Below are 22504 nucleotides of genomic sequence, written 5' to 3'. Positions count from 1 at the left end.
TAAGTGAGAAAAATGGATTACGTAGTCCAATGGCTGGCCTTGCATTGACAAAGGTAGACGACGACCTAGAGAGTTGGACCATGTCCGGTAGGGTCCCGACGGCACCAGCGGCATTGCCTCCACCACCTCCGGAGCTGCCAGGGTATTATAATTTATATCCAGTCACTGTTCCCCAGATTCAAATCATGCCGGCCACTCCAGTCCCTTTAGACTCCGTCTCCCAGGCCCAGACGATTATTCCGCCCCACTCTGGCCGATCGCATAATAGCTCCAGAGGCACCGACACCAGCTCCTTCAATTGATAGCTCAGGTACTACTTCCTCACCCCCGACACCCGTTAGAAAAGGAATGCCCTGTTATACAAGCCCGGTTAGCTGGAGGACCCGATCTCGAACTATGAAAAAGGGATCTGAGACCATCCAGAAACAATTACGCCTACGACCTGGATCCCTTAAGGCCAAGATGACAGGACAGAAAATTCTGTTGCCACGGGACGTGGACAGGGACGGTTCTGAAGAACCTGAGCCCCCCCCCCCCATATCGGAAGGGAAGGACTCCGACGCCCCTGAAGGGGCAGAGGAATCCGCTGAATCTCCTCCATCTACACCACCTTTGACGCCCCCTAGCGAGACTCCGAGACAGTTGCCGATTAGGAAAATGCCCAACCCTGATGTCGCTACGGCAGCTCAGCCCACGATAGATGTTTATTTTCCGTGGAGACCCAGTGAGATGATGTCTATTCTAGCTGCAATCCCAGACAGGAAGAAATCTCCTGCTGCTTTTGTGGACTATCTGAGAACCACCATCTCCGTTTATCAAGCTGACTCTAGGGACCTCTGAGCCTGAGTCCTAAGGCCCTTAACCCCAGCCCAATACCACAATCACCTCAACCACTTGAATTATGCCAACCACGCTGCACTGCAGCAGGCCCATGCCCTGGACGATGATGGACGGGCACAAATCCTGAATGCACTTAAGTGCCACATTTCAAAAGCCCATAAACATCTCTGCCATCCTAGATATCAAACCCAAAAAGAGTGAGGAGCCAGAGGAATTTCTAGAAGGCTTTAATGAAATCTACCGTGGGCAGTCAGGCGACTTGCCGTACCAAAATGGTTAGAATTCCCCTCAATATTGCGCTATGTTAATGCATCGCCTACCACCTTCCGTGGCCATCACTGTGAAATGTAATAACATGAATTGGACAGAGAACGACCCTTCCCAGATGGACCGGGCATTTAGATTTTACTGGAAGGAGGGCGGAGGCCAAGAAGGAGGCCCAGTTACAAAAATTTAAACCGAGTATGTAATGAAAAAGGACGATCCGAGACTCCAACCGAGCGCAGGTACGGTGGCTTACCACCTGGAACCCCAATATTGTGACATCGGGTGGGTGGATCTGCAAGGGGGAGGATATAAAACTCGCCCAAATGGACCTTCAGCCTCTCTCTATGGCCCGCCGTATGCACCAGCAACTTTGCAACTGCCACCCCCTCTGTGGGGCCATTGGTCCACCGGGAGAAGGGGACGGGGAAGAGGGCCGGGATATAGAGGGAACAATGCATGTTTCAATTATGGCCACGCAGATCACTGGCATCAGGAATGCCCATTTAGAAGACAGGTGACAGGAGGAGAATACCCGATGCCAAGGAGGGGGTACCCACCAAAGGGAGGGCAGACGAGGTACACCGACTTTTCCCAAGCAAACCCCTTCCCACCACAAGACTGACTGGCCAATTGAGTCATACGGATTCTCCATTCGGACAGAGAACCCATCGTTTCTCTGCAGATAGGAGATCAACATCACCCATTTATGATCGACACCAGAGCAGCCATGTCTTCGGTGCAATTGGAACTCCAACTACCACTATCCGACCACACCCAGCATTTGTCGGGATTCCAATGCCAGGTGTGTCAGTATCCCATTTCTGAACCGGTGAAGGTAACTTATGAGAATGAGTCAACAGATCATCAATTTGTGGTCACCACCGGATTGGACTGTAATTTGCTGGCCCGAGTTCTACTGTGTATCTTCCAGCTATGTGGGGACAAGGGGTTAACGGTTCAATCATGGAGGTCGAGACAACAGTGTTATGTCTCTACTACACCCCAGTGGTGGACGTTGGACATTGAACATTCGCTGAATCACGCTACCTTAGCTTATAACAGAACCGGACAGAGCTGGGAGTTGGAGGACAACTATCGGTCGTTAATTGGGACCGAATGGCCAATCGCGATTACAGCCAGTCACAGGACAAAAAAGTACAGCCGACTTTGTTACAATACCACCGCATTTATGGCAACAATCAGCTTCCGTGGGCCCCCATATTACACGCCAAGTCCACGACCTATACCATGCCAAGGATCTGGTAAGGAGGGCAGAAGACCAATCGGATCGGACAGAGTACACACTCCCAAGTACTGCCAGATGGCACTTCCATACGGTACTCCGAGGCCCCTGAGACGGTTAAAACCCGACTCCAGCATCATCTGGGGTGTGACGTTTTGGAATATGTCAACGCACAGGTGGGACAAGCAAAGGTTACACCCATTAAGGTAGCGATTAAGGACCATGTGACGCTGCCCTCCATTCGGCAATACCCCCTGAAACCCCAAGCCATCCCATCTATAGCCAAGTTAATCCAAGAACTGTTGCAACAGGGTATCCTGGTCCTTTGCCAATCAGAATGTAACACGCCCATACTTGCGGTGCCCAAACCAGGCAAACCGGATCATTACGTGCTAGTACAGGACTTGCGTTCAATTAATGCCATTGCGCAGCCATTACATGCCCTCGTCCCTAATCCCACCCACATACTGGCTCAAATTCCAGCGGGCCCGGGTCTTCGCCATAGTCAACCTCCAACACGCTTTTTTGCTCTCCCACTCACACCTGAAACCTAGTATTTGTTTGCCGTCACCTACAATGGACAGCAGTATACCTGGAGCCGACTTCCGCAGGGATTTGTTAACTCGCCCACGCTCTTCTCCAGATGTCTGCAGACTCAACTCCAGACTCTGAATTTGAAACATGGTTCTACTTTCGTACAGTACGTAGATGACCTATTGACAGCCAGCCCCAATGAGCCCTGTAACAGAGAAGACGTGATACAATTATTAAATCACCTGTCCTCACTGGGCTATGTTGTTTCGCAATCCAAGGTACTGGTGGCCCAGACGAAGGTCAAGTTCCTGGGGGTCCTACTCGCAGCCACAGAAAGAAATCTCGAAACCAGTCGAATTGAACGTATATGCCAATTTCCCACTCCTACCACAGCAAAGGAGGTCCGTCACTGGCTGGGCATGGTAAATTATTGTAGGCAGTGGATACCAAACATCGCTGTCTATACTAAGTTGCTGACGCCTTACACCAGCAAGGATGGGACTTTCACTCTCATTACTGAGGCCCTCGACGCCTTCCATCTCTTAAAGCAGGCCTTAATACAAGCCCCAGTCCTGGGCAGGCCCGTATATGACTGACCGTTCCAGTTGTTCTGTACTATTTTGGAGGGGAGCTCGCTCAATAGCGGTACTAACCCAGCAACTTGGAGATAAGCACCGACTGGTGGCATACTATTCCAAACTTGATCCGGTAGCGCTGGGTCACCCTATTTGCACCCAGATTCTGACAGCCATATACAACAGTTTACAGGCCGCTGCCAATATAACACTCCAACAAGACATTACCGTGTACAGCTCCCACTCGGTCACTGCACTGTTAGGACAGCTGCAGACTCAGCATCTCACTACTGCTCATCAGAATAGGTACGAAATATATCTCTTAAATAATCCTCGGCTGAGATTTAAATATTGTACCACTATCAACCCAGCTTGCTGTCTTAGCAGCCCCCCTGATCATGAAGAGGTGCCTGGCCACGACTGTCTGACCCTGATTCAGGAAGATACTACAATACGGGAGGATTTGACCGATACCCCGTTGGATCAACCTGACATGACCATGTATGTCGATGGCAGCGGGTTGGTCAGCCTGACTGGCCGAAAACTGCCAGGGTATGCGATAGCGGATCAGGATGGCCTGATCATCGAATCGGCAGCTTTCCAAAACCCCTACTCGGCCCAGCAAGCTGAACTCTTTGCCCTAGCCCGCGCTTGCATACTCTGGATGGACCGTCGAGTGAATATTTATACCGACTCGAGGTATGCCTTCGGGGTAGTTCATGACTTCGGACAACTCTGGAAAAATAGGGGATTCCTCACCTCGGCAGGGACTGAGATATCCCACCGAAGGTTGGTTAATGACCTACTGCAGGCCCTCCTTTTGCCCACGCAGATTTCCCTTATTAAATGTGCCACCCACACGAACGGTAAGACCCCGGTTGATGTTGGTAACGGGCGCGCAGAATATGAGGCGCGGACAGTCGCGCAGACTCAGCAGGTGGTGTTGCCTAAGATGATGAGTCAGACCAAAAGCTCTGAAAGACATGAATCTGCCTCTGACAAGCCAATGCCAACCATCCAAGACGCCATAAGGTTACAGGAGGACGCTCCTGAGGGTGATAAGCAAATGTGGAAACAGGTTGTACATATGATCCTGTATCTTGTTTATGGACCACTCCAGCACATCAGACTTGCATGTCCGATACGCTAGCGTTGTGGGTCATCGAATGTGTGCACTTTGCAACTCACTGTGGGGCTCAGGGGACTAGCAACTTGCTACTGGACACTTGGTGGCATCCCAAAATACAGGTGCTTGCCCAGCGTATAAGTAACCAGTGTTTGATTTGCCAGCAGTATAACACCAGCAAGGGTATCCGTTGTGAGATGGGGGAAACCCCGTTGCCCAATGGTCCCTTTGAAACGCTCCAGATGGATTAAATTGAGTTGGAAAGATGTCAATGTTATAAATATGTTTTAGTTAATGTGGACGTATTCAGCAAATGGATTGAGGCAAATCCGACTACTGATAACAAAGCTGCTACTGTGGTTAAGGTTCTAATGAGAGAAATCATTCCCCGGTACGGAATACCCGCTCAGTTAAGTTCCGACAACGGTCCCCACTTTATTGGTCAGATTAACCAGGAGTTCTGCTCCCAACTGGACATACGCCAATGGTGACACTGTGTATATAGGACACAGGCCGCCGGGCTTGTTTGAAGACACAATCAGACTCTCAAAAACAAGTTAGCGAAACTGAGAACGGAAACGGAGTTAACATGGCTTAAGTTGCTCCCTGTCGCCCTTTTCCAGCTGCGGGTTACACCCACAGGAGCGGCCCGACTCTCTCCTGCAGAAATCCTTTATGGCAGGCCCCTCAAAACCCCCTGGAACCCAAACTGGTCCAGTTTCACCACATGACTGAAGAAATGACGACTTATGTCTTATCCCTCACCAAAGCTCTCAAAGAACTCCATGGCCAGGTTAAAGTGGCTCACTTGACACCGACCCTATTGTCTAGCTCGCCTCCAGTGCAGCCTGGAAGTTATGTCATGGTAAAAAATTGCGTTCGGAAAGGGTTGGAACCTCGGTAGGAGGGGCCCTTCCAAGTTCTCCTTACTACCCCCACTGCAGCTAAAGTAGAAGGGAGGAGTGCTTGGGTCCACCTCCACCACTGCAAGAAGGTTGATCACTAACCTTTCTCCAGGACTGTCTTACAGCTTTGGAGCATGTCGCTTTGGATGCGGGCCGCCTGAGCCGTCTTCTACCTCATCCTGATCGTCGTGCTCCCACAGGAAGGAATGGGGAGGGACAACATTATTTCATTCTGTCGTCGGGACCAATCTTCAAGGACATTTTACCTATGCAGAGGTGACGTCCTCCACTGCCCTCGTGCACAGGGGCATGATACCGGCTCATGGAAGGTCACCAGGTTAACGGACTATGAGGGACTAATGAAACAACTCCATCAGTCCAGACGATTGGAAGGAAAAGCTGTATGGACATTGCCCTGTTTTTAGACTAAATGTAAATTTGATTTTGGATGTAACGCGACTGGTACCATAAAGGTAAAATCATGCCGAGAGGAGGGGATAGGTGGAGATTGCACAGGCGGAAGGGAAAATCGTGATAAGATGGAAAGGGTAAAGCGGGAGGCACAACGGGAACGCGGGTTATTGGAAAGCCTACTCACTTCACTTAGGACCCAAAAAGAAGGGGACCTGGGGACCATGAATCTCTTCCTCCAGACCTATCACCGCATGTATGGCCAAGGACGGGTTATCTGTTACCCAGACCCTGCCTCGGTGGCCAGATTATTTTCTGTTTCATCACTCTGGGGAACTCCCCAAGCGGTGGTTCACTGCCAGCGTTCCCAGCCACCGCCCGAGCAGGTTACTCTCCCTTAAGACCCTGATTCAGCCCCACCGGTAATTTGCCTTCCCCTTCCCCGGGATAATTCCCATTCACACCATGACAAGCTCTAAAGCTGGAAGGCAACCACTGCTCTCCCAATAGAGACCCCCGGTCATACGAAAACTGTTTTGTTAGAAAGGGGTACGGATGTAAGGTGGTAGAGGTAGAAGAGGATATAACATGTGTGTTCTCTACCTGTACTGAACGTGTCATGTAACCCAGACGTTAGGTCAATGCGTCTGTCACAACACCACCTGTGTTCCATTGAGAGCAGGCCTCCAGCTCCTCTATGGTTGGGCAAATGCCTCTCACATAACTGTTCGAAGCAGGGCCTTCCGCATTGCCTGGGAGGCCAAATGGGCATCCAGAAGCTGGATGAACTGGGTCACTTAGACATCCCTGATCAACCGATACACTGGCCTTGATGCTAGCTTGTACACAGACAACGGATATTACTACTTCTTTAATGGCACAGCGACCAATGGTTTGTCACCCCCATTTCCCCGACAAATCGCTATCGGTACTCTAGTGCCCACCACAGTCCCCTGCCCCTCTGAGTGGACCCATCACCATCACCCATCATCAGCAGAATTCTGCGAGAACTGGAAAAAACCCTGCGTCCACGCGCCCAACCGAGGCCACTCAGTAGGATGGGGAATCGTAAGTATCCTGACTCTGGGGGGGTATGGGAGGTTCTGGAGTGGTCAACAATCGGAACTACGTCATCTGTGGCCTCACTATTTTGGGGAACAAAACATTGGGAGTGATGCACCATCAATGGACACGAAACGTAGGCGAAGTCCGAACGAAAGGCTTTAATTAGCAAGAAGTGAACCCGGCAGCAGACGTACAGGAAAATGGCTGGCCACCGGGGAACACGGGTTCTTATATCCTGCCTCGTAGGCGGATCTACCTTCCTCTTAGCCAATCGTGCTAAGAGGCACACAATACCTGGGCCAATGGGCATCGAGTCCTCTGCACCAATGGCAGCTCACACTCCCAGGTACCATAATACCCCTAGTCATACTACCACAGGGAGCTCTTGGGGCAATAACAAAAGAATTGTCCCAACTACGATTGTTTACCATGCAGAACCGATACGCCCTTGACTATCTTCTGGCCCATGAAGGTGGGGTATGCACCATAGTAAAGGGAAAATGTATCATGGGAGTTCAGGACCTAACCGCCAACATCACTGAATTCATGGACCGCATACGGGACCACTTAGACAGCATGAATAACCCAGGTTCCTGGGGAAGTTGGGGATTCGGAGGGTGGATGGAATGGATGATAAATATGGCCATGTACTTAGCTATCGCACTCAGTTGCATTTCTTTGTTTTGTGGTTCACTCACTCTGGGGACTTTACAAGACCCAGGCAGAGTGAGTCAACTTGCAAGACGCGCAATTAAATTAAAGTTGTTACCTACAATCCGACTTGGTAATTTTAATGAGAACAGACTGAGGGCAAAAAAGAACTCGAATTCTCAACCTTTGTTTCACAAGCTGTACTGACAACTAATCTCAAGTGTAAGAATCCTATGTAAGACAATGCACATTCAAATGAAAGTGTGTGCAAGGCAATTAGTAATTAACAATCCATGTGGCATCAAAATATATTATAGATTCCCTACAGTGCAGAAGGAGGCTATTATCCCATCGGGTCTACACCAACTGTTTGAAAGAGCACCCTACCCAACTTTTGGAGTCTAAGGGGCACTTTAGCATGACCAATCCACCTCGCCTGCATGTCCTTGGACTGTGGGAGGAAACCCACACACACACTGGGAGAACGGGAAAACTCCACACAGACAGTTACCCAAGATCGGAATTGAATCCCGGTCTCTGGCACTGAGGTGTTAGCGCTAACCATTGTGCCACCGTGCTGCCTGTGATTCCAAAGCAACTAAATCACTGATTCCAAAACTACTAAATATTTCAGTACCAAGCTTTATATTCCGGTTATCCAGGCTAAATTGTTGGTTAACAGCTAAATAAGGGAGTTACCACAGTCTCCCAGAGGTTTGTTCAATTCCGGCAGCTTTTTAGTTCTATATTTTGTACTTCCCTGTGGTACGGGTGCGGTTGCATTGTTTCTGGATGAGGCACTGGTGATCTTTTTTGTGCTTATTTCATATGTTTGTCATCCAAATATAAATTAATTATAATTTAAGAATTTGTGATACATTAATTTTACTATGTAAAGTTGTGTACTCATTATTGGGGGACTCTCACTCACACCTGCAACATACATTTCTACACTTGTGAAGTGTCTGGAGCACCAGGTCCTCCTATGTGTAGCTAACGCCTGCAAAAAATATATACTGGGAGTGAAATTACCTTTGACTTTCCATCGATAAAGCCACAGGGGATTTGAGGGCTGACATCTTTTACTTGTGTTTTTCTTGCAGTGGTGTGGGATCTGAAAACAAGCCGGAGCTACAGCGAGTGCTGGAATACAGGCGGAGAGAGCAGCTCATTCGACAAAGAAAGGAGGAAGAAGAGGCACAGAAAATGAAATCGCCTTTTGAGGTTGAGCTCCTGAAAAGACAGCAAAGAATGGAGGAGGTTAGATGTTACATAGAACATAGAACATAGAACAGTACAGCACAGAACAGGCCCTTCGGCCCTCAATGTTGTGCCGAGCCACGATCACCCTACTCAAACCCACGTTCTGGGAGATTTGTTTTCAGTTATGCTTGGCCAAAGTTAGACTTTGTGACTATTTCTTTTTTAGCTGGAAGGCTCTGTCAGTCTTTTCGGAAGGGGAATAAATTAATGTTACAATATAGGTCAAATTGCATTGCTTTAGTATTACCCCAAACAATCTAATTTGTCTAGTAATATATTGCATGTCAAGTTCATTTTTTTTTCTTCGTTCATGGGATGTGGGCGTCGCTGGCTGGTCCAGCATTTGTTTACATCCCTGAGGGCATTTAAGAGCCAACCACATTGCTGTGGATCCGGAGTCACATGTAGGCCAGATCAGATAAGGATGACAGATTTCCTCTCTGACGGACGTTAGTGAACCAGATGGTCATCTTTAGACGTCTAATTCCAATTCAAATTTCATCCCTGCCATGGCGGGTTTGGAATGCGGGTCCCCAGAGCATGACTCCGGGTTTCTGGATTACTAGTGCAGCGACCACTACACCACTGCCTCCCAACGAGATTAAATGTAAAAAATGATCAATTGTTTAGTAGCTGCTTAAAACCAGATAGATGGGCCACAAATGTTTTTATCAATTTAACAAATCCCAAAAGCCTGTTCAAAGACCTTTATTTTCCCCCACCTGAGCCCCAGCCTTCACAATCCTCTTACTCGTTCTTCCAAATTTTGATTCTGTCCCTTTGCTCCCTTTGCTAGGCAGCATCTCCATTGCTGTCATACAAGAGAATGCAAAGGCGATGGAGACATGACTGGAGCGATGTTTTTTGGTACAGCGAGCTTGGGAGTGGGAGAGAAAAAATAATGAAGGAAAGAGAGAGCAAAACTTACATGAGAGAGCAAGAAAATAAGTCGCTTGCAAGTGTTAGACTGGGTCTGTGGGAGGCATGAAAAGTGACAGGCAGATATCCCAGGAATGGAGGATATATAAAGGACATTTTACCTTTTCATTAAAATATCCATGTGTCCAGTGTTACAACCAGGTGAAGACGGATAGGACAGCTTCCCTCTTGTCCCACTCCTTGTTTGACCACAACCATTTTTTTTTTAAAAAAAGGATATGCTCGTCCATTGAGTGATTAATTGTTTACATGCCAACGGTGGAATTTTATGGCTTTGCCATGGTGGGGGTGGAGCTGGAAAATGCAACAAACTATTCACAGCTCCACTGACCTTGGCAGGGCTAGAAGGTCTTGCCAGTGGGAAGAGCTGTAAAATTCCACTCGGTGATTATAAAAAGACACAAACATGTTTGCTTTGAGTTTTTACAATGAGAATAGTATTTATGGGAATTTATTTGCTAACAATAATAAAAACGCTTCACCTTTCACGCACACACCCATTCAAAGCTCACATTTATACCAGCATACGAATTAGGAGCAGGGATAGGCCACCCGGCCCTCGAGTCTTGATGCGACCATCAATTCACACGAGACGATTAGTAGAAGTTAACAATGGTTTTAATAAGCTAGATCTGTGCCTGTCTGTGACTGCTTTGTACTGACTGCCGCCTACAGGCGGCAGGTTTATATACCACCCCTGAGGGGGCGGAGCCACAGGCGGAGCCCACAGGGGCATCAAACATAATACAGTACAATACAGTGGTGAATTCCAGTAGCAATACGTTCACCACATTCACCCCCTGTTAAAAATTGAAGTCCAGCGGGGGTGAAGTGGGCTCAAATATCGAGTCTGTCCGGAGCCTTAATCATTCTCTGTGAATGCCTCAGCTCCAGCTTCGCTGCGGGCACGGGTGTTGGACTCGTTGACTCTGGGAGCATGTCGTTTGGAGCTTCATCCCGGTGTGTCGGCGATGGGGGAAGGGGGGGTGTAGGCCGTTTAGGAGCGGGGGCAGTGTTCAGTATCCCCAGGGGGGTAGCTTGTAGCCTGCCGTGAGGGATTCGATTGGTGGTGATAGGCGATTGGGGGGGTATTGGTGATGGTGGCTGGGGAACCGACGGGTGCCAGATCCCGGAGGGCGACTGTATCCCGTCGCGATGCGCCACGTAGGCATACTGAGGGTTGGCATGTCGGAGCTGGACACTCTTGACCAGAGGGTCGGACTTATGGGTCCTCGCATGCTTCCGGAGGAGGACAGGCCCCGGTGTTGTCAGCCAGGACGGAAGCGAGACCCTGGAGGTGGACTTCCTGGGGAAGACAAATAGACGATCGTGAGGAGTCTCGTATGTGGCTGTGCAGAGGAGCGACCGAATGGAGTGGAGCGCATCGGAGAGGACCTCCTGCTAACGGGAAACTGGGAGACTTCTAGACCATAGGGCCAGAAGGACGGCCTTCGATACCATCGCGTTCTCCCTCTCCACCTGTCAGTTTCCCCAGGGGTTGTAGCTGGTAGTCCTGCTCGAGGCAATGCCCCTACTGAGCAGGTACTGACGCAGCTCATCACTCATAAAGAGGAGCCCCGGTTACTGTGAACGTAAGTGGGGAAACCGAACAGGGTGAAGATGCTGTACAGGGCCTTAATGACAGTTGCCGCGGTCATGTCGGGATATGGGACGGCAAAGGGGAAACGGGAGTACTCGTCAACGACATTGAGAAAGTACACGTTGCGGTCAGTGGAGGGGAGGGACCCTTTGAAATCAACGCTGAGGCGCTCAAAGGGGCAGGAGGCCTTCACCAGGTGGGCCTTGTCTGGCCAATAGAAGTGCGGCTTGCACTCCGTGCAGACTTGGCAATCCCTGGTCATGGCCCTGACCTCCTCGGTGGAGTAGGGCAGGTTGCGGGCCTTGATGAAGTGGAAAAGCCGGGTGACCCCGGGTGACAGAGGTCACTGTAGATGGCCCGAAGTCGGTCATCTTGCGCGCTGGTGCATGTGCCACGAGACAGAGCGTCTGGGGGCTCATTGAGCTTCCCAGGGCGATACACGATATCGTAATTATAGGTGGAGAGTTCGATTCTCCACCTCAAGCTGGTATCATTCTTGATCTTGCCCCGCTGTGTGTTGTTGAACATAAAGGCTACTGACTGTTGGTCGGTGACTAGAGTGAACCTCCTACCAGCCAGGTAGTGCCTCCAATGGCGCACAGCTTCCACGATGGCTTTAGCTTCCTTTTCAACAGAGGAGTGTCGAATCTCGGAGGCGTTGAGGGTACGGGAAAAGAAGGCCACAGTCCTGCCTGCCAGGTTAAGGGTCGCGGCCAGGGCAACGTCTGACGCATCGCTCTCCACCTGGAAGGGGATGGACTCGTCCACCACGTGCTTCGCGGCCTTGGTAATGTCTGTCTTGATGCGGCTGAAGGCCTGGCGGGCCTCAGTCGTCAGGGGAAAGATGGTGGCTTTGATAAATGGGCAGGATTTGTCCAGATAGTTGGGGACCCACTGGTCATAATGTGAGAAGAACCCCAGGCATCTTTTCAGGGCCTTGGGGCAGTGGGGGAAGGGGAGTTGCAGGAGGGGGTGCATGCGGTCGGGGTCGGGCCCTCGGACTCCGTTTTCCCCAACATAGCTGAGGATGGCCAGTCGGGTTGTGCGGAAAACGCATTTCTCCTTGTTGTAGGTGAGATTGAGGGATTGGGGGGTTTGGAGGAACTTCTGAAGGTTAGCGACGTGGTCTTGCTGATCATGGCCGCAGCTGATGACCGTATCCAAGTACAGGAACATGGCCCGCAGTCTGTACTGGTCAACCATTCGTAATCGTTCTTTGGAAGACTGAGACCCCATTGATGACGCCGAAGGGGACCCTGAGGAAGTGGAAGAGGCGGCTGTCTGCCTCAAATGCAATGTAGTGGCAGTCTTCCGGGCGGATCAGAAGCTGGTGGTATGCAGACTTCAGATCTACCATGGAGAAAACCCGGTAGTGTGCAATCTGATTAACCATATCCGCTATGCGGGGAAGGGGCTACGCATCGAGTTGCATGTACCGCTTTATGGTCTGGCAGTAGTCTACAACCATCCGGTTCTTCCCCGGTCCTGATGACCACCACTTGGGCTCTCCAGGGGCTATTACTGGCCTCTATGATCCCCTCCCTCGAGAGCCGCTGGACCTCCGACTTGATAAAAGTCCTGTCCTGGGCACTGTACCGCCTGCTCCTGGTGGCGACGGGTTTACAGTCGGAGGTGAGGTTCGAGAAGAGCGAGTGAGGGACGACCTTAAGGTGAGGGGGGTAGGGGTCCGCCGAACTTCCGGGTCAGGCTTCTGAGGTTTCACTGGTAATCCAGTCCTAACAAGAGAGGAGCGCAGAGATGGGGGAGGGCATAGAGTTTTAAATTGGCATACTCAGTGCCCTGTATCGCGAGGTTTGTGACACAGTACCCCCGGATCTGCACTGAATGTGATCTGGCAGCAAGGGAGATTGTTTGGGACGCGGGGGAAATCTGGAGGGAACAACGCCTTACCGTGTCCGGATGGATGAAGCTCTCCGTGCTCCTGGAGTCAACCAGACAGGGCGTTTCGTGTCCATTGACCCGGACGGTCATCATCGAGTTCTTGAGGTGCTTGGGGCGTGACTGGTCGAGAGTGACAGCGCCGACCTGTGGGTACTGTGGTCGGTGGTAGCGAAGTGGTCCCAAGATGACGACTCCAGTCGGTCGCACGCGTCGGGTGGCGTTGAAGATGGCGGCCCCCATGAGTTGCACATGGCGGGCTGGGTTGAAGGTGGCGGCCAAGGTGGCGGCCCCCATGAGTCGCACATGTCGGGCAGAGTTAAATATGACGGCCCCCACGGATAGCACGAGATGGATGGCACGTCAGAAGGGGGCGGTACTGGTAGGCACACAGCCACGCTGCGGGGTCTGCAGGTCTGTGAGTCGGGCCTGCGATTTTGGAACTTTGGGTGAGCCAAGCAGACTTTGGCAAAATGTCCTTTCTTGCCGCAGTTGCTGCAGTTCGCGTTCCGAGCTGGACAATGCTGCCTGGGGTGCTGATTCTGACCGCAGAAATAGCAAGACGGGTAGGGTGGGCAGCCATGCGGCAGAGGCCTGGGACACCCTCGGGTCGGGTAATGGCTACGCCTCCGGCAGCCATGAGGAAATCGCATGGTCGGAGGGGAAAGCATTTCGGCTCTAGAAGGCTACCTCTAATGAGGTGGATAGTTTTACCGTCTCTTCTCAGTCGAGGGCGCCCTTTTCGAGCAGGCGCTGTCTGACATAGTTGGACCGGACTCCAGCCACATAGGTGTCCTGGATGGCGAGTTCCATATGCTGCGAGGCCGTGACATCCTTGTAGTTACAGTTCCGAGCGAGTACCCTCAGGTCGTGTAGATATTTCTCCAGCGTATCCCCGAGGCGTTGACAACTTGTGGTGAGGAGATGCCGCGGGAACACTTTGTTTACCGACCAAACGTAATATCTTTTCAGGATCGCGACCACGTCTGCGTACGTGGTCGCGTCCTCGATTAGTAAAAAGATTCTGTGGCTCACCCGGGCGTTGAGGAGACTCAGCTCGTGTGCCTCGGTGACGGTGGGTGAGGAGGAGGAGGCGAGGTGGGCCTCAAAGCAGCAGAGCCAATGTGAGAAGATTCCTTTAGCTTCAGCTGTCTGTGGGTCGAGTTCCAGTCGATCTGGTTTGAAGGCGGCTTCCATCACGATATCTTAGCTTATTAAATTGATGTGACCATCAATTCACACGAGACGATTAGTAGAAGTGAACAGTAGTTTTAATAAGCTAGATCTGTGCCTGCCTGCGACTGCTCTGTACTGAGTGCCGCCTACAGGTTGCAGGTTTATATACCACCCCCGAGGGGGCGGAGTCACCGGCGGAGCCCACAGGGGCATCAACATAATACAGTACAATACAGTGGTGAATTGCAATAGCAATACGTTCCCCACATGCCTGCTCCACCATTCAGTAAGGTCATGGCCGATTGGACTGTACCCTGGGCCCATATTCCCGCTTATTCCCAATAGTCTTTCACTGTTGTCACGCAGCAGACGAGGCTCAAAACAAGTTGGAGGGAAGGAGTGAGGGGGAACCCACTCGAGGTCTTGCTACTTCAGCATCTGGTTTCTTCGTACACTTGTCTGCAGAGAAAACAGGTTTTTTGAGTCCTTTTTAGAAATTCAATTAGTGGTTTCCAGCCAGTAAATTCACAAAGTCATTTTTCTCTTTTTCTGAAGCGTGGCTTCATAACACCAGTATAAGTGAGAAGTGGGGCGACCAGGGATTGCTGATTGGCTGCAGGTAACAGCAGCCAGGACGATACATGTATTAATCATGCATAGAAGGAAGCTTTCTCCTATTTCACCAGTAGGAGAACCTGGGACAGAAACACAGAATACTGGGGAATGACAGCAAGTCTGACAGCATCTATGGAGAGAGAAGGGAGCTAACGTTTCGAGTCTAGATGACCCTTTGTCAAAGCTCACAAAGAGAATCCGGGAGACTGGAGACTCCGAGTCAATCCAAAAAGGTTGCCAATTCCAGTTTAATCAGTGACAAAAGCACATCCCAATCACACCTAATGAACTGCAGCATTTGCAGCTCGGCTGCTTGTTTGAAAGTAAATTAGAAAATAAATCGAGCGATTGCTGATACTTTTGACAACTAGCCAAAAGTAGAAAATACAACAAATACTTTGATTAGAATGATCATTACCACGTTTTTTCATAAATGTAATTGAACATATCCAAGTTGAGAAAATAGTCCACCTCCTTCAGATTGTTCAGATGTAAATTAATGATTGGCTGATTGGAGTCTGTTCGTGCCAGGATGACCTCCGTTGAAGGGTGTACCATGAGAATCAGTTGACAGGTTTTATAATTGACCGCAATTTTAGATTCTGCCCATTAAATATCATATCCAATCGGTATGATCACATGCTGTGCAATGCCTTTTTAGCAGCTTACAAATAAAAACCAAGAATTTGCAGCTGTATAATGCAGTTCACAACCACTGTTTTTTACATTTGTCATAATAAATTTAAACTCTCAATTCAAGTGTCTCGTGTCCATACCTTAAAAATATACTTCTTTAAAGAAAAAGTGACCAAACATTGATTTGACAGAGGTATTCAAAATCATGAGGTCATAGATCATATAATTTACAGTGCAGAAGGAGGCCATTTGACCCATTGAGTCTGCACCGGCTCTTGGAAAGAGCACCCTACCCAAGCCCACACCTCCACATCCTGGGACCCTGAAGCTGTGAAACAATTGTGCTAACCACTATGCTACCGTGCTGCCCACAGTCGGGACAGTAGATGGGAAGATGGAAGAATCGAAAAGGCAAAAGCAAAAGGCAACATGAGGAAAATATTTTTCCCACACAGTATATGTTTAGTATTTGGAAGGCACTGTCCGAATGCGTGGTGGAGGCGGGGTCAATTGAGGCTTCCAAGAGGGAATTGGATCATTATATGAAAAGGGAAAAATGCAGGGCTATGAGTAAAGGCTTGGGAATGGTACTAGATAAATTGCTCCTTAAAGGAGCAATACATTGTCCCACATACAATGGGACAAATAGCCTCCTTTAAAGCTGTGACCATAGAACATAGAACAGTACAGCACAGAACAGGCCCTTTGGCCCTCGATGTTGTGCCGAGCCATGATCACCCTACTCAAACCCACGTATCCACCCTATACCCATAACCCAACAACCCCCCACCCCTTAACCTTACTTTTTAGGACACTACGGGCAATTTAGCATGGCCAATCCACCTAACCCGCACATCTTTGGACTGTGGGAGGAAACCGGAGCACCCGGAGGAAACCCATGCACACACGGGGAGGATGTGCAGACTCCACACAGACAGTGACCCAGCCGGGAACCGAACCTGGGACCCTGGAACTGTGAAGCATTTATGCTAACCACCATGCTACTGTGCTGCTCCTATCATTCTGATTTGCCAACAATATTGGACACTGTGTAAAATCATAAAAGTGTGGTGAAAATTTTAATAAAAAGGTTTTTAACAGCTGCAAGAATATCCAAAAATGTTTTCACTTTTGTTTTATTACAAGAAAAAAATAAATGTTGTAGTAGTTTTGGAATCTGAAGATGGGGTGGTGAACCCTGATCTGGGAACAGTTCTCGTGTTTCCAATAGCAGTGGTTTAATAATTTCAGCAAATCATTGACAATCCATTGGTTCCTGATTTAGTGCTGACACAGTCATTAATCTAATGTGCAACTTTGGTATCTGACCTATAATACTTCACAACATCTTATGGTCTACTTGCAGCAAGTTCAAGTCAAAACTTGTACAGAGAATCTTTATAATGTTTACGTAATGTTGTCTTGCAGTTGGAACGAGAACAGGAGGGGGATGAAGAGGAACAAGAGAATGCTCCTGAATTCATCAAAGTCAAAGAAAACTTACGGCGAACCTCTACTTTCAGTACAGAAAAGAAAGCCGGGTAGTATTGACCCTTCCTGTCCCAGCTGAATTTAACTGGTGGTTAAACTCGACACCAGTTCTACTTGACTGATTTGCTATGCCATCACTATAGAGTTCATTTAATGTTCTTGTCTTACTTCAGAGAATAATGAAATATGAAATGTTATTCATCTGTGAATGGATGGCCAGTCTTTTCCAGACATATAGAATGTTTATTCCATGGGCACTTGCCAAATCTGGTCATTTGGTGAAAACAGAAAAGTGCTATTTTATGGTGATGATGCCAGTTTGGAGAACGGCACAGATAATCAGAATCCACTGAATCTGGATGAAGCTGGAAGGTGACTTTACTAAAAGCAGAGTGCAAGTGATCTATCAACATTGTAAATTCATTACTCCCTGCTATAACTGATGTGAGCTGCATTGAGTAAATTGTATTCATGCAAACATTGCATGTGATGATGCAATGCACATAAATAACATTTCATAATAATAGTTTTATGCAAAGGTTCTTCCACCTAAATAATATCAACTGAGATTCTGCAGTAGTGACACTTAAACTATTTAATGAGAACACAACAAAATGTTCCCTTTGACAGGATGGGATGGTGACATCACCATGTTACATTATTGGGTTTTATGTCATCAAAACAAGCCTTTTGCCTGTCTTTCAGTTTGACCAGGTTTTATGACTTGTATATCTTGGTTTCTTGGTACAGCTATATTTGAATTTAAAATGTTGCTAATGGAAGATGACATCATTGTAAATGCTGCATATATATTTTAATATTAATCTTGAGCTCCAGATCAAAACAGTAAAATAAATGGTACGTTGTAATATTTTATGGATATATCATTTGTACAGGCATTTACAGCCATCAGCTAAATTAACGAGAATCTGCCGGGAAGATTCAGAGCTGTGAGCTGCTGATTTTTAGAGATTGAGTTTAGATAGAGCAACACCTTGTATTCTGGACAAATATACTATGATTCTCAATGGGATAATCTTCTACACACGTGTATGGGTTGAAGTAATAATTAGGGTCTACACAATTATAACTTTTACAGTAAACAGAGGAACAACTGACCTGCACACTTTTTAGAAATATGTGTCTTCCTGACAGCATATTTAACTTTAGACTAATTTTATTCAGACATTGCTACAATAAGTTAGTACCTCCATACATTTCATCAATGTTGTACTAACAAATTACGCCTTAGAAAATCACAGAAAGTAGCCTTACAGAATGTATAGAGTTCCATGGAGTTAGCACAAGAAATACATTCACTTTGACCTTAAATGAGTAGTCATAAAATCAGTGCTCAAGTGATTAATTTGTGCAGCATTTTTATATTCATGTTGGCCCTATGTTATTTCACAATACCAATTTCATTTCTGGTATTAAGTAGTGTCAGGTCATGGAAACTATGCTTACTGTGTTTTTTTAAAACTCTCTTGTTGGTAATGAATGTAACTCTGAAATCCTTAAAAAATATATTTTTGGGTCACTCTTTGCTTTGCTCTCCATGTATTAGATTCACTGGGTAATAAATTGAAACAAATTCTTGTACTTGAATTGTGAAAAAAGTTCAATTTAGCTTACACTGTTAATGATAGTTTGCATTGTTTATAATGGTAACGGCTATCTGTATATGTTTTGGAAATGTTGCCTTTGAGTGAGATGTTGCTGAATAGGTATTGACTGTTGGGTAAGTTTATACCTATCACATCACTACAGTAACAATGGTTACATATGTCTGATGGAATGTGTCTCACAGCACTAACCATGAAATGGAGATTATTTTCTCTTACTGCTCAATTTTTTGAGGAATTGTTACTTTTCTGTGTGTAGAAACGTACATAAAAAGTTCAAGTAACAGTCTGCGATTATAAATACCCAGTTTAATTCTCAATAACAAGAAAAGGGGGTTCTGTATTTTTGCCATCCATAAGTTGGTGTCATTGTAACTTATAACTTTGAAATAAAAACATACATATTTTACTTTGTGGAAAATTCTGGTACATAGATATTGTTTAGGTTTTGTATTTTGCTTGAAATATTGTTTATAATGTTTGTGGAGGCTCATATATTCTGTGCAGTGGCACAGTAGTTAGCACTGCTGCCTCACGCTGCCAGGGACCCAAGTTCAATTCCGACTTTGGCTGACTGTCCATGTGGAGTTTGTACATTCTCCTCGTGTGTGCGTGGGTTTCCTCCGGGTGCTCTGGTTTCCTCCCAAAGTCCAAAGGTGCACAGGTTCGGTGGATTGGCCATGATAAATTGCCGTTAAGTGTCCAAAGATTAAGTGAGGTTATGGAGATGGGGCGGGGGATTGTACCCAGGTGGGTGCTTATCAGAGAGTCGGTGCAGGCTCAATGGGCCCTTCTGCACTGCAGGAATTCTGTGATCTGTGAAACAGTTTGCTGCTTTTAATTACACACGCCCAATGAGATTTTACAGAACAGTTGATGAGGAAAATGTTCCATCAAACAGCACCTATTCATATAATTTGATCAATCCAAATGACTTGACAGCCAGTGAAATTACATTTTGAATTAATAATTATTAATGTGGTAACTAGTGTGCACACAGAAAGGTACCAAAAAAGCAGCAAATCCAAAGAAACTACATTGGTTCTATGAGAAGTGCCGTGAGATATTTTATGTTCCCTATCGAGGCAAATGGTTCATTGGTTTAACTGAAAGAATGCATCCTAACAAGCAGCATTTCCTCAGAACTGCATTAAAAATGTGCTGAAGTTCAAACGAGGAAGTGAAACTCTCTAACTAACCTATGACACTTTTTTTGTACACTTCCAAGACATATTTAATCAATTTTAACTCACTTAGCAATAAAACCTATATTGCATTAATACACAGCTTCTAACATTGAAGTTTAAAATGAATGTGAATATTTATAAATCATAATAGAAAACTTCAAAAGACGATACAAAATATTAGATTTTGCTAAACAATCTTGTATGTATTCCTTTTACTCAGTTACCAGTTTTCTGTTGCCGGTAAGTACAGAAATTGCTGTCCAGCCAGATACTCCACCAGTTCTGCCAACTCCAACATGATGCCACCACTAAACATATCTTCCCCCTCACTCCCCCTGTCAGCATTCTGCAGGGACCATTCCCTCCCAGATACCCTGGTCCATCCTCCATCGCCCCCAACATCTCCCCCTCTTCCCACAGCACCTTCCCATGCAATCGTAGAAGGTGTGACACCTGCCCCTTTATCTCCCTGCTCATCAAGGGCTTAATCACACTTTTCAGGTGAGGCAGCGATTCACTTGCACCTCCTGCAATCTGGTCTATTGCATTTGTTGCTCCCAATGTGTTCTACTCTACATTGAAGAGACAAAACACAGACTGGGTGACTGCTTTGCAAAGCACCATTGGTCCGCCCGCAAGCAGGACCCAGAACTTCCTGTCACCATCCTGAGCTCATGCCCACATGTCCGTCCTTGGCCTGCTGCAATGTTCCAGTGAAGCCCAGCCCAAACTGGAGGAACAATACCTCGTCTTCCGACCAGGCATGTTACAGACTTCTGGACTTGACATTGAGTTCGACAACTTCAGTCTGTGAACTCTCTCTTCCACCTTCACTCCATTTTTATTTCTATTAATTTATTTTCATTTCTTCCAGCCATCTGTTTTCCCTCACCATTGCCCCCCTTCCACTGCCCCAATTGAGGCCATCTGTTCCCTGTTCCTAGCCATCCTTTGGCACACTTATTACCTTTTTTCTGCCATTAACACATTCTGATTTCTTAATGTGCCAACAGCAGCCTTCTTAGCCATTGATCACCCCAATTTACATTCCCTTTGTCTCTGTCCACAACATCTTTGTCAATCTCCCCCTATTGCTGACCCTATATCCTGCTCCACGTAACACCCCCCCCCCCCCCCCCCCCCCGGCCCCAGAGCAGTAGATATCTGACCCTATTTCCAGTTCTCTTGAGTTTTCACAAATAATTATCCAAACGCAACGTTGGCCCTCTTTCCTCTCCACAGGTGCTGATTTGAGATTATGGGCAGCACTGTCGCACAGTGGTCCGCACTCCTCACAGCCCCAGGGTCCTGGGTTCAATTCCTTGGGTGACTGTGTGGAGTTTGCACTTTCTCCCCAAGTCTGCATGGGTGCTCCAGTTTCTTCCGACAGTCCAAAGATATGCAGGTTAGGTGGATTGGCCATTCTAAATTGCCCCTTGGTGTCCAAAGGATCAGGTGAGGTTACTGGGTTATGAGGATATGGTAGATATGGCCTAATTCGGGTGCTCGTTCCAAGAGCCGGTGCAGACTCGATGGGCCAAATGGTCTCTATCTGCACTGTAGGAATTCTATGCTGTCAGACCTGCTGAGATTGTTCAGCATTTTCTGTTTTTGTTTTTGTTTTCAATTCCAGCATCTGCAGTAATTTGCTTTTCGCTATTAAGGATCGCCTGGGAGATCCTCAACGGATATGTGAGTTAAAAGGGTGTGGAAGCAGGAAGAGAAGCCATTGCAATGAATGCTTTGGTTATGATGAATTAGCTAAGAATAGCACCAGGTGAGTGCACCCCTTCCCAGCTGGACAATAGTGGAGAGGCCCTGGAGAAGGATGCTATGGTCAACCGTGACAAAGGCTGCAGATAGGCCCGGAAGGACTTATTGTTTACCTTTCATCACAGTCACATAGGATGTTGTTTGCTGTTTTGGGACTGTGGCAGATGTTGAAACCTGATTGGAGGGATTCAAGAAAAGGTCTAGGAAGGATGGGCACAGATTTGGCAGATGGCAACATACTCGAGCCCTTTGAAGTGGAAAGAGAAATTGGAGATAGGGTGATAGTTTGCAAGGGCAGTGAAGTCAAGTGTTTTATTTTTGAAGGAAGCCACTTTTAAAGGAGAATGGGACAACACCTGAATATCTTCAGAATTTAAAATATTAAATATCTTGAGACAAAAAATAAGTTTATCTCTATCACATTTCTTTATTCCGTACATGAATATTTAATTCAAACAGTAATCTAATTTGTACCTCTCCTGTTGTAAGCTTTCTGGAAGTACTTGAGTGCTTTAGGAGGTGGGGAGTTGTTGGGTTTGTCAGGAATGTTGTTGTATTCTTCCAGGGAGGGCAGAGGATCTGATCTTTCTCAAGACTGCAACATGTATGGATCTGCTGTACAACAGAGTTGGAGCAAAGGCTACAGAGAGGACATGCTGTGCGCCATGCCCTCTGCCAAGTTG

At 47.4% G+C, this 22504-nt stretch overlaps 1 protein-coding gene across 4 annotated transcripts in view; it reads left to right on the top strand.

Annotated features, from left to right (window-relative positions):
- Nucleotides 1–19282, top strand: part of LOC119973061 (protein FAM107B-like) — a 232189-nt gene extending 212907 nt beyond the window's left edge. For all 4 annotated transcript variants that reach the window (XM_038810516.1, XM_038810517.1, XM_038810518.1 and 1 more), the window contains 2 exons: nt 8721–8877; nt 17174–19282. In XM_038810516.1, the coding sequence (XP_038666444.1) occupies nt 8721–8877; nt 17174–17290 (274 nt within the window). In that variant the 3' untranslated portion in view covers nt 17291–19282. The remainder of the gene's footprint in view (nt 1–8720; nt 8878–17173) is intronic.
- The last annotated feature ends 3222 nt before the right edge of the window (nt 19283–22504 follow it).

This window comes from Scyliorhinus canicula, chromosome 11, assembly GCF_902713615.1.
Source record: "Scyliorhinus canicula chromosome 11, sScyCan1.1, whole genome shotgun sequence".
NCBI classification, from domain to species: Eukaryota; Metazoa; Chordata; class Chondrichthyes; order Carcharhiniformes; family Scyliorhinidae; genus Scyliorhinus; species Scyliorhinus canicula.
The sequence above is the reverse complement of the archived record's forward strand: the minus strand, read 5'-3'. Positions and strand labels throughout refer to the sequence as shown.